This window comes from Aotus nancymaae, unplaced genomic scaffold (assembly GCF_030222135.1).
Source record: "Aotus nancymaae isolate 86718 unplaced genomic scaffold, 86718_ANA_hifiasm-v0.15.2.pri h1tg000030l, whole genome shotgun sequence".
NCBI lineage: Eukaryota > Metazoa > Chordata > Mammalia > Primates > Aotidae > Aotus > Aotus nancymaae.
The window spans coordinates 2,852,243-2,864,729 of NW_026988443.1; the positions used below are offsets into that span (position 1 = coordinate 2,852,243).

Consider the following 12,487-nt stretch of genomic DNA (forward strand, 5'->3'; position numbering starts at 1 on the left):
TTGAAAACACAATGCTAAATTTAAAAAGTCAGTCACAAAAAGATCATGAATTATATGATTCCATGTATATGAAATGCCAAAAGTAGGCAAATCCACAGGGACAGAAAGACTGGTTGCTGCCTAGAGCTGGGGGGTTTTGGAGAATACAGGGAATACAAGGGTTTTTTTACACCCTAATGGGTACACGTTTCTTTGAGGAGTGATGACAATGTTCTAAAATTGGTAGTGATAATAGTTGAAAAACTTTGAATGTACTAAAACCCATCAAATAATATATTTTAAACAGGTAAATTACATGTTATGTGAATTATCTTTCAACAAAACTGTTATTAAATAATAAGAATAAAAAGGCAGTGAAAAACTTCACTCAGTCAGGAATCTGTAAACCTGAGTTAAAAACAAAGAGAAAGCAGGGTGTGATTTTGTTCCCACAGAATTCTAACATAGTAACAGCCAGAGTGGCTATGTCTCCCATGACTCTCCTCCAGCCCAACTGAGTGACAGATGGAAAATTGGGGCAGAAAATTATTGGTGACCTGGAAGCCTTGGGCAAAGCAGCCCAGGACCTGTCACTGCTGGAGGCCCGCTCAGAACCAGGCTGATCCTGGGTGACTCCTGACTTCCTGGCACTCAGAGTCCATTGGGTGTCAGGGTCTTGTCAAAGTCCAAGTGGGCCACACAGGAAGATGCAGTATTCTGGTTTTGGGTTTTTTAGACTTACACTAACTTTTTAGTGGCTATTCTTAAAACATGGCTGCATGGTGAGAAGGGTTTCATCCCACTGCCAGGCTCCCCGAGATGTTCTCTTACAACACTGACACTAGCCTGTCAAAAAGGACTTCAAAGAAATTTCATTCCTATGGGCAGCCTTTTACAGGAACACCTCTAAGAGCTCTCTGCTCTGACTTTTGAGATGCTTCTGTGAGAAAATGTCAGTACGTGGCACGTTGTAAGTGGCCTGCCACATAACAGGTTGACCAAAATTTATCTAAGGCCAACTATGTGCGAAGCATTCAGCTGAATTCTGGAATACAAAAATAAATGAGCTGTTATTTTCTGAAAAACCCTATTTCTGACAGTAGACATATGTATCAAGGCAAAGCACATAAAATCTGATTATGTTATAGTTATAAGGTTAAGGTTGGGAAACTACATATTCATATAACACTAATTCTCCAAGGAACTGTTTACAAATAAGTACAAGAGTTTCTGCTGCATAGAAATGAGAGCACTGCACTTTCTGTGTTTAGAGAAGACATACTAAAGTAAGACATTTCAGATCTCTAGAGAGGGACTACAAAAAGGAGATACTCTTAATTTAGTAAGGAATATATGAATAGCAAGTATTCTATCCCAAAGACAGAGAATCAAATCACGAGCAGAAAATCGATTAAAGATAAATAGAATATATTTATCTTTTGATAAATATTTATCTTTTGATAATAGAAACAAGATAACAAAATGTCCAGCTAAAAAACAATATACAGATGTGAGAGGGGAAAAAATGAAAACAAAATATAAACCTCATAGTGTGTTCTAATCATCAGTATACAATTTATTATATAAGACAAAATTTATGAACTTCAGAAATACCTTTTGGAATTACATTTCAGTGGCATTTTTTAGCTTTATTGAAGGCTGATACATTAAGAAATGAACTGCTAGTTGGGCATGGCGGCTAACGCCTATAATCCCAGCACTTTGGGAGACTGAGGTGGGTGGATCACAACATCAGGAGATAGAGACCATCCTGGCTAACACAGTGAAACCCCCTCTCTTCTAAAAATACAAACATTAGCCAGGCGTGGTGGCATGCACCTGTAGTCCCAGCTACTCAGGAGGCTGAGGCAGGAGAAATCGCTTGAACTCGGGAGGCAGGGTTGCAGTGAGCCGAGATTTTACCACTGCACTCCAGCCTGGGTGACAGAGTGAGATGAGACTCGATCTCAAAAAAAAAAAAAAAAGAAAGAAATGAACTGCTGTGTAACAAATTTAATTTGCTATGACACCATTGTCAACTGTCTTTTTCCCCCTAGTTCCTAAATGTTGAAATTCTTCTAAATTTAATAACATATACAAATTTTTGTCACCAAAAGAATTGTAGGCTTCCTTCTTTTGCACAGAAATAATATTGTAATCTATCCATTTACCCTTTTTGCTTGAGGACCAAGAATTCAGTTGGATTTAATGTTCAATTGCAGCAATTAACTCAGCCCTGGCGGCTGGCATTTCACTTTCTTCTCCATTTCAGGGTTGATTTTATACCTCTATTTTGAACAAGTTATAAAATATCTAATTTAAAAATTATTTTTAAATAGCCTCAAATCTTCTATGACAGGGCTCTCCCACCGCTGGGCCACAGATTGCCACCGGTTCATGTTCTGTTAGAAACTGGGCCGCACAGCAGGAGGTGAGTGGTAGTGAGTGAGCATTACCGCCTGAGCTCTGCTTCCTGTCAGATCACCAGTGGCATTAGATTCTCATAGGAGCACAAACCCTATTGTGAGCTGCATATGCTATGGATGCAAGTTGTGCTTTCCTTATGAGAATCTAATGCCTAATGATCTGAGGTGGAACAGTTTCATCCCAAAACCATCCAGCCCCTCCGCCATCCATGGAAAAATTGTTTTCCACAAAACTGGTCCCTGGTGCCAAAAAGGTTGGGGATCACTGTTTTATGCTATAGAATACAAGGAGAATAAAATTTATAATCTCTTTTTACCTGAAGATGACAACATTCCTCATAGGAGAGCAATTCATCTCCTGTATGCACATTGAAAACAGAGTGAAGACATGTTGTTGGGCGTGGATCCTGCTTAAACTGCTGGACCTAGGATGAAATATAAAGTTAAACAACATCTGTAATTCACAAACTCACCCAAGACTATAGATTATAAACTATTTTTCATGATACTTTTCAATGAACAAGCAAAGGCAGAGGATGGAACAAAGCAGAAATATTACCTTTTCTAAAGAAAGAATACAAAAAGTTCGTAACGTCTAACTTAATAGAGTTAACATGATTCTCAACTGATGTTTTATATGCATAGCAACTCAGGTGTAGTATGGAGCAGGTTAATGTAGTAGCAATGGCTTTTGCAGTGTTTTGCATCTTATTTTATTTTAGAGTAAAATTCTGCTTTATGTTGTGAGACAGGATTTCAGTGATTGTATTCCACTATGCTGTTATTTGGAAATGCCTACATGACACTCATAATGAAAAAGTATTGCAGGTCAATTCTAGTTCAAGAAGTGTTCAAAATTCAAATATGATTTCTTTCTCTAAGGCTCACAAATTTTAATGTATGCTACTGTTAACATGCTTTCATTTCCCCTTCCACATATACTGTACTCTCATTACTAAGGCACTAATTCTAAGAGAACATAGGCCACACCATTATTTATTAGCTAGACATTAAATTTTACCGTTTTAAAATAAGTAAATACCAAAATAATTCAACAGAAAAACTCTGGGGACCAAAAAACCCACCCACCTCTTTAGGGCCTGTTCAATTCAACATGGCAAACATTTACGGATGCCAATTATGTGGCAAGTGCTGTGCTAATTCCTGGGAGTCTGAGATAAATAGGAACAAAAACCAAAATGAATTGAAAGATATATAGCTCTAGGTAAAGGCAATGATTTATTTCCCTTTTAAAGAGAAATAAGAGACATAAATGATGATAAAACCTAAGTGGTTGCAATCTTGCCTTGTTTCGATTCACTACAAAACTATATAGAACTACATTTTCTTTTCCATCTTAAAAAATTCTTCCTATCCTTAAAATACCATCTTAAAAAAATCTTCTTTTACACGTTTTGAACCCTCACCAAAAGTCCTTCCTCTGGACTCCCACATCAGTGCAGTTGTCACTCAATTGTTTTTCCTGTTTCGTACTTGTACTAGTGTGTGTATCTCCCTGTGGTATTTTATAATACACGTTTGGTCTACCTTCCTAGTTCTGGGCACAGGGCTCCAAGAACCCTTAGAATTTATTGAACAACAGGGGCAAAAAGAACATCTTTCGTTCATATAAGTCTTTTTCAACCATACCTGAATTTTTGCTAATAATGTGACTCTGATAAGTCCCTGGATAGCTTCAATATAGGGGACTGATTAACAGAGGAACCAACCAAGTGATAGAGGGTTGGAACTTTCAGCTCCTTACTCCCACACCTTACTTCAGGGGAAGTGTAGAAAGGGAAAGTTGGCAATTGAGTCAATCACCAATAGCCAGTGATTTAATCAATCATGCCTATATCACATGATTGCTATAAGAACCCTAGATAATGGTGTCTGGACGGCTTCTGGGTCACTGAACACATCTGCATGCCAGGAGGGTGATGCACCCCAGACTCCACGGGGACAAACACTCCTGTGCTTGGGACCTTCTGCACCTTCTATCACTGGTGTTTGACTATGTAGAAAATAAAAATAAATAAAAGATCCTCTTCAAAGCTTTCCTCTCGGTTCATTATAAATAATAGCTTCTTTAAAAGTTAATTTACTCTAGACCTTTTGCTAATACTCCTGAATAGCTGTTAGTCATAATAAAGAAATAAGCATATCTAGTGTTCTTAGTTTTTACACTTCAATCTAGACATCTGCCCTGACATGCCTGTCTAAGCCCAGGCAAGTCTTAGATCATAGCTTATTCCTCTTCCTTGTTTGGAAGTAGTTTTTCCTCTTTAAGACTTGCCCAATTTACATCCTTTTGTCCTTTGTTCTCATCTGCCTTTACCTACTTAGGAAAGTTTTAAGCTGTTAGCCAACTGGGAGCAGCCTAGCCTGTGAGGTCCAGTTCCAGTCAATGGAATCAGAACACAGTAGGAGCGGATGTGTTAGATATAAATGGATATAAATGGTGCTGTGTCCTTTGTTCAGTTTACTCTAATGGCAAACTGCTGGCGAGTGTGCCCTTTCTGCAGAAAGTAAAGTTGCCTTGCTGAGAGAAAATTTATATTCAAGTGCTACTTGTTTTGTGGCACCAAAAATTTACATGTAACAGTTTATATCCTTAAAAACAAACTGGTAACAGTAAATAAAGTGTCTCCCAAGTTCTGTGAGTTGTTGAAGACAAATTATTGAAGCTGAGGAATAACTGTAGCCAGGTAAGAGAGAATCGTGGGTAACCGGGGCATCCACTACTTATAATTGGTGTCTGAAGTGGGGGGTTGGGGGGTAGTCTTGTGGGACTGAGTCTTAACCTATAAGATCTGTTTTAACTCGAGGTCACTACTGGAAGATTGCAATAATACCCCACTGGTGTCTCAAATTTCAGAACTGCTTGGGGTGGAAAATGCATACATTTGGTGTCAGAAGTGTTGAGAGTAGACAAAGTTTTCCTGTAGAGTCCCAGTATCTTGTAAGCTTCCAGAAGCTATGCTGCCCAGCATGGTAGCCACTAGCTACATGGACTAATTTAAACTAAAATACTATTAATTAAAATTAAATAAAATTAAAAATTAAGCTCCTCGGTCACAATGACCACATTTCATGAACTCAATAGCCACATGTCACTATGGCAACTGTATTGCTAAAAAGTAATATGGAACATTTCTATCATCATAAAAAGTTCTATTGGGCAATATTGTTCTAGAGAGATGTTACATATTTACTATCTCCAATAGCCCTACGCAAACAAACACAGCCCTCCCTATGATTAAAGAACCTAATCAACAAAATAAAAGTCTGAACCTATCAGTACGTAATCAGGATCTAAAAAGTGGGTACAGTTAGGCATGTTTGTTCTCTATTGATAAACTGACGAAGTCATCCGGCGTTCAGAGAAGACAGCTATCCCTTCGCAATATCTGAAACTGCTGGCAGTATTAGGAACCTACACAAATAGAAATCCATGTGGTCACTCTTTTATTATCTCAAAGTCCTGAATATTATTCTGAGCTCCAATACAAAAATAGGCAAAGTTAAAGCAAAACACATTTTAACCACTTGATATAGATCTAAAAGGATAAGGTTTTATCACTTTAAAAAAGTAACTGCTGCAGTTAACAAGGTAGTGTTTGTCATTTGTCTTGAAGACATGCAAGGATCCAGTAGACAATTTATATTCAATCACTATGTCAGGGGAAAAGCAACTGCTAAATGATTAAAGATGCTCAAATGGGGGATTATATAAGTACATTTTCAGTTTTAAAGCCATTAAAAGACAAGTAATTTAAATTTTCAGAAAAAAATTAGGTCCAAATTATAAGCTTTGAAGATAAATGGGGCATGCTGTACGTCAATTACAAAGAAAAAGTTCTCTTCAAAGAAGTCAAAACAAGAGGTTGCTAATTAGCATTTTATATGACTCTGGCATCCGGCAAGTAAAAATAAAGATAATAATTAAAGCAAAATTTTCTAGACTAAAATAAATCTAGAATAATGCCTCTTCCCCTTGTATTTTGCTTAGATTTTTTGTGAAAAAAAAAAAAGAGAGAAAGAAAGAAACAAGGAAGGAAAGAAAGAAAGAACAAAGAAAGTGATTTTTCCTTGGTTTTATTTTTTACAAAGTCAATACAGCATTTGAAACACTTCTAACACATATTAGAAAACTATAAGCTTTTACCTTATTATAAAATTAATCAACATATAAGTTAAAAGAAGACCCACATGATCACTGGATCCCGTGTCTCAACGGTGCTGGGGTTCTAAGGTTTTGAGACCCACCGAGTAGCCTGTTCCAGAGTTTTCATCCACCAACCCCCACATTCAGCCTGCTTCAGGGGACGTTCTCGTCTCCAGATGACAAGGTCACAGACTACAGGCCTCAAAGCGGCACGTGGGTGAACCTCTGACCTCAGCCACCAGCCTCCATGAAGTCTCCATGTCTCCTGATCTCAGTGAGCAGTGGCTGTGGCAAGGAGGGCTGCAAAAAACGACCCAGGCTTGTTCTGCAGGACCTCCGGCCGATCAAACTACACCACCTGGAGGGTGGAGAAAGGCGAGAGGAGGATCGGGATACAGCTGAGCCTGTGTGCTTGGAGGACTCAAAGGCATCCGGGGTGGCAGCCTGAGCACCCATCCTCCCACCAGCCCAGGGACGCAGCCCTCACCTTCCCGTTCCCCATGACCAGGATGCGGTCACAGTTCAGCACGGTGGTGACACGGTGGGCAATGACCAGCACAGTGCAGCCTTGGAAGGCTTCGCGGATTGTGCGCTGGATCAGGGTGTCAGTCTCCATGTCAATGGAAGCTGTGGCTTCATCGATGAGGATGATCTGATGAATACAAAACGGGTGAAGGCATCCCAGACACCTGGGTCTAGCCCTGGTTCTACCGATAATTCACAGGACCCTTCCTCTCCAGGTCTCCATTTCCTTAGCTGGAAAATGGGAGAATTGCGTGGAGAGCAAAGCCCACTCAGATTGCTCAGTATAAATTACCTTATGAAGAGAACGTTAGGTCTCAGCCAGGAGCTAACTCCATTTTAGTGGCCAGAGAATTAAGTTCTCAGACATGAAAATGGCCCAGTGGCAACTTCTTGTTTTATGAACAACTTTCACATTGACCTTAAGTAGAGCAGTGTTCTCCAAGCAGGGGGCAGGCACACACCCAGGAGGCACAGGAGATGGTTTCTCCAGCATGTGGATAAACACTCTATTTAGTTTAACATATTTGTATTTATTTCATTAACAATACGCATGTGGAAACTGTACCTTGCACCGAAAGTGTGATTTCACAAATGGTGCTGCTCGGGATGAGGCTGTTTTTGAAAAGGGAGCATCATTAGTAAATCACAGAGTAGGTGGTACCCACAGATGACAAAAATCATAAAGTAGTGACTCAAATTTGGGAAGCAATACAGAGGAAGGCATTGCAGCACCAAATGGCTACGTAATTGAAATAAGGAAGTGTGACGTGAAGAAAGCAGTCCATGCACCTTACCAATTCTGTTGTTCATATCTCCTAAGAAGAGGGGGAAAGTCCTAACTCCTCTGAAATTTTCCCCATGCTTTGGGTCCCACTGAGCTCTTTTCCCACAGCTCTGACAGTTGGCACCAATAGTTCTTGGATTTATCATTCATTACCCATGATGGGTGTGTGTATGTGTGTGTGTGTGTGTACATGTGAGAGTACGGAGGAGGGGTGTATGCATGCATGCATAAGTATGTGTGTGCACGTGTGTCTTGCCTCACCTACATAGGAGAAGTTTTGCCCCAGGGTATTCCATTCCACGTCCTCAAAAACCTGAAATTATGGACAAAATATCTAGAAAATTTCTAGAAGCACTGTTTCAAGAAATTTTTTAAAATATGCAATTTTGCAGCCATAAAAAAGAATGAGTTTGTGTCCTTCTCAGGGACATGGATGAAGCTGGAAGCCATCATTCTCAGCAAACTAACACAGGAACAGAAAACCAAATGCTGCATGTTCTCACAAGTGGGAGTTGAACAATGAGAACACATGGACACAGGGAGGGGAACATGACACACTGGTGCCTGTCGGGCCGTGGGGGGCTAGGGGAGGGAGAGAGAGCGTTAGGACAAATATCTAATGCATATGGGTCTTGAAACCTAGATGATGGGTTGACAGGTGCAGCAAACCACCATGGCACATGTATACCTGTGTAACAAACCTGCACATTCTGCACATGTATCCCAGAACGTGAAGTAATATATATTTTAACATATGCAATTTTGCCCTGGATCCCCATCTGTCATCCAATTCCCAATACCAATAAAGATAAAAGGGATTTCCTGCATCTAAGCTTTTAAAAGAGTGTGCAGCAGGCAGTTAAAAAATCAACAAGTGTCTAATGTGTTGTCTTTTTCTGGGAAAAGAGAATCATCATTTGGTCGAGTTGACCACCATTTCAGCTCAGGTGTGAGGAATCCGGCTATCAGGCAGCCCAGGCTGTGAATCTCACCTACTATGCCTCACCCACACCACAAACGCGTGTGAAACGGCACTCAGTGAAATGAGTAGGCCCTTTGGATTTTGTTGTTGTTGACAAAACATACAGCTCAGAGCCCAGTGTCCCGCGGTAAGTGGTGGGAGGAGCCATGTGGCTTCCCTCGTCTGTGGCTTCCCCTGGCCATGCAGTAGTGGCGGCCTCACCTTGGAGTTGGGAAGCAGAGCCCAAGCGATGCAGAGCAGCTGCCTCTGCCCCACAGAGAAGTTTCCACCGTTTTCCACCACATCCGTGTGCAGCTTTTTGGAGAACTTTGAGATCTGTGATATGGGAAGAAGAGACAACATAACCTGGAAGCCACCGTGGGGGAGACCCAACCTGACCTCGTCAGTGTCCCGCCGTTCTGGCTACACTCGAGGGGCCCTCCTCTCTCTACGCTCCAGCTTCTGTCTTCTTGCTCCTTAACTGTGCCTGGCTCATTCTCATCTCTGGGCCTTTGCATATGCTAGCTCCTGTGCCCGGAATGTCCTCTCAAAAGATCTGTCACCGGCTGCCCCTCAGTACTTGGTCTCAGCTCAGCTGTCACCTGTTTAAAGAGACCTTGCCTGGCCACCCAATTGAAAGGAGCTGCTCCCACATCGACGTTTCTATGGGTCTCATTGCTACCTATACAGCCCTCACCAGTAACTGAAAGTGTCTCCTGCACTTACCTGTTGCCTTTGCGTCCCATTGAAGGTAAGTACCAGGAGGACAAGGACCTCATCTGCCTTGTCTTTGCTGTGCCCCTGAGCCCAGAACAGTGTCTGGCACACGGTTGGTGTCTGAGTGCCATCGGCCTTGACTCAGGAATGCCAAGTCATCTCATCTCCATGAGAGGATGCCTCCATGACCTGAAGCAGCAGCAGCTGGAACACCACGTGAGGGGAGCCCCAAAAGGAGCAGCCCCTCATGGGCGATGCAGACTGAGACCAAGACTAGGGCCTTGGAGCTACTTACAGTGTTGATCAGGAACGTCCTCTCCAAGGCATCCCAGATCTGCTGGTCGGTGTGACAGTCAAAGGGATCGAGGTTGAATCTGCCATATGAGAGAAAGACAAGTGTTCGACGACTTCACCTCACCTTTGAACACTCATTTATATGCCCACGAACGACCAAGAATGTTAGAACTGGATTATGGGGTTTAGAGAAATGCTTGGAACCATTGTGAGTGGCGATTTCCTGCACCTCCCCAGCACCTGTTCCTTCTGCAGTCAGCAGCGTCACGGTTTGTTTAGGGGGCACCTCCTCCCCAGTCCCCCGGCCCATGTGTTCCAGGGCGGGCTCCACCATCCACTCCAGATGGAGTGAAGGAATCAAGGATAAGTCAGTTGACATACAGGGATCCCTGGCCACAGTGCTTAGCTCAGGGTGGGAAAATAACCAATCAGAGTGTATCTGCTACTATGGGAGAAGAGACTTATAGAGAGATTGCAACCATCCTGCCACTGGAGTGGGATACATGGAGCCCCCCAGGGCCCTCATGTGGAGTTGAAAATAAAGCAAGGCAATGCTAGGGGAAAACCAGGCCCTGGAATTCAGCCTTGGCCTCCCCAATATCATGCATGAGTCATTAAAGGCTACTTTTGCTTAAGCCATTTGGGTTTTTATTTTGTGATAGAATGTACATAATATTTATCATTTTAAACACTTACAAGTGTACGATTCAGCAGCATTAAATATATTAGTGATGTCACAGTACCATCATTTATATCCAAACATTTCTCATCATCCTGCCAGGCACGGTGGCTCATGCCTGTAATTCCAGCACTTTGGGAGGCAGAGGTGGGCGGAACACTTGAGGTCAGGAGTTTGAGATCAGCCTGGCCAACATAGTGAAAACCCGTCTCTACTAAAACTACAAAAATTAGCTAGGTATGGTGATGCGAGCCTGTAGTCCCAGCTACTCAGGAGGCTGAGACAGGAGAATCACTTAAACCCAGGAAGCGGAGGTTGCAGTGAGCCAAGATGGTGCCACTGCACTCCAGCCTGGGTGACAAAGTGAGACTCCATCTCAAAACAAAACAAAACAAAACGTTTTCATTATCCCCAACAAAAACTCTGTATCCATTAAATGGTCTCTTCTTTCCCCTCCCCACCAGCCCCTGGTAACTTCTATTCTACTTTCCATCTACGTGGATTTGCCTAGTCCAGCACCTCATCTAAGTGGAATTGTAGGATTTGTCCTTCTGTCTGGCTTCTTTCACTTAGCGTCCATCCATGTTGTAGCATGTATCGTTTCCCTCCTTTTTAGAGCTGCATAATATTCCATTGTATGTATGTACCACATTTTGTGTTTCCATTCATCTGCTTATAGACATATGGCTTGTTTCCGCCTCTTGATTACTGTGAGTAGGGCTGCTCTAAACACTCATGGACACGTATTGGTTGAAGTCTCTGCTTTCGATCCTTTGGGTTATATAACTAGAAGTGAAATTCCTGGATTACATGGTAATTCTAGGTTTTTTTTTTTTTTTTTTTTTTTTTTTTGAGACGGAGTTTCGCTCTTGATACCCAGGCTGGAGTGCAATGGCGCGATCTCGGCTCACCGCAACCTCCGCCTCCTGGGTTCAGGCAATTCTCCTGCCTCAGCCTCCTGAGTAGCTGGGATTACAGGCACGCGCCACCGTGCCCAGCTAATTTTTTGTATTAGTAGAGACGGGGTTTCACCATGTTGACCAGGATGGTCTCGATCTCTTGACCTCGTGATCCACCCGCCTCGGCCTCCCAAAGTGCTGGGATTACAGGCGTGAGCCACCGCGCCCGGCCGGTTTTTTTTTTTTTTGAGACAGGGTCTCACTCTGTTGCCCAGGCCGGAGTACAGTGGTACAAACACAGCTCACTACAGCCTTGACCACTTGGGTTCAAGCAAGCCTCCCACCTGTCTCCTGAGTGGCTGGAATCACAGGCACAGACCACCATGCCCAGCTAATTTCTGTTTACCTTTTTGAAGAAATGTCAAATTGCTTTCCATGCACAATTTTACGTCCCCACTGGCAATGCATGCGAGCTTCAATTTTTCCAGATCCTTGTCAATACTTTTCTTTTTCTTATTGTTACTGCCATTCTAGGAGGTGTGAAGTGGTAGCTCATTGTCGGGGGCTGGCTTTTCTGTTTCTTGCAATGAGAAGAATTCTAACATCCATGTAACTGATATAAGAGAGGGGATCTATCTTGACTTTACACCCAGTAAGCTTACACCTGCTTTTGGAACAGGCAGCACTATAGACACTTCTCTGCTTTGCAGCATGCAGCCCTGAGTGAAAGCTGTCAACCTCTGCTTTATCCTTCCCCAGTTGTGTCAGCCACACATATCCTGTGTGTAGGGCTAAAGTGTACTAAGGAAGAGGCAGGTCTTATTTGCACAACACTTGGCATCTCCAGAGCACATTCACGGATGTGCTATCTGACGTGTTCTCCTCCATGAGTGGGTATACCCCTTTCTTATTACTTTTAAATGGCTTGTTGAAGGTCAAACCATGAGCCAGAATGAGAGCCAGGCTAGAATGAAAGACACTCAGACGTAGTCGAAGGCTTAAAGGTATAGAGCCTTAAGGTAGGATTTCAAGTCCACATTTCTTCCTGTAGGAAG

The 12,487-nt window shown here is 42.4% G+C and overlaps 2 protein-coding genes across 6 annotated transcripts in view; both read right to left on the reverse strand.

The window, feature by feature from the left end:
- Positions 1-1,390: 1,390 nt before the first annotated feature.
- Positions 1,391-9,213, reverse strand: LOC110567489 (ATP-binding cassette sub-family C member 11-like). The gene is made up of 4 exons (XM_064383029.1): positions 9,066-9,213; positions 7,061-7,225; positions 3,495-6,931; positions 1,391-2,830 (listed from the first exon to the last, which is right to left on the reverse strand). Exons 1-3 carry the CDS (start codon positions 9,204-9,206, stop codon positions 6,923-6,925), a joined length of 315 nt encoding a protein of 104 aa, XP_064239099.1. The 5' UTR covers positions 9,207-9,213; the 3' UTR covers positions 1,391-2,830; positions 3,495-6,922.
- A 20-nt stretch (positions 9,214-9,233) lies between these two features.
- Positions 9,234-12,487, reverse strand: part of LOC135277225 (ATP-binding cassette sub-family C member 11-like) — a 71,928-nt gene continuing 68,674 nt past the window's right edge. For 2 of the 5 annotated variants that reach the window (XM_064383004.1, XM_064383007.1), the window contains exon 10: positions 9,234-9,934. In XM_064383004.1, the coding sequence (XP_064239074.1) occupies positions 9,721-9,934 (214 nt within the window). In that variant the 3' untranslated portion in view covers positions 9,234-9,720. The remainder of the gene's footprint in view (positions 9,935-12,487) is intronic. The other 3 variants (XM_064383006.1, XM_064383009.1, XM_064383008.1) reach the window with 2 other exon arrangements.

Excerpts from the sequence above, each read along its gene's own strand:
- LOC110567489 (XM_064383029.1), bottom strand. The coding sequence starts at position 9,206 with ATGTTGTCTCTTCTTCCCATATCACAGATCTCAAAGTTCTCCAAAAAG. Across the intron at positions 7,226-9,065 it reads CTCTGCTTCCCAACTCCAAG|ATCATCCTCATCGATGAAGC; the intron begins GTGAGGCCGCCA and ends TGTATTCATCAG.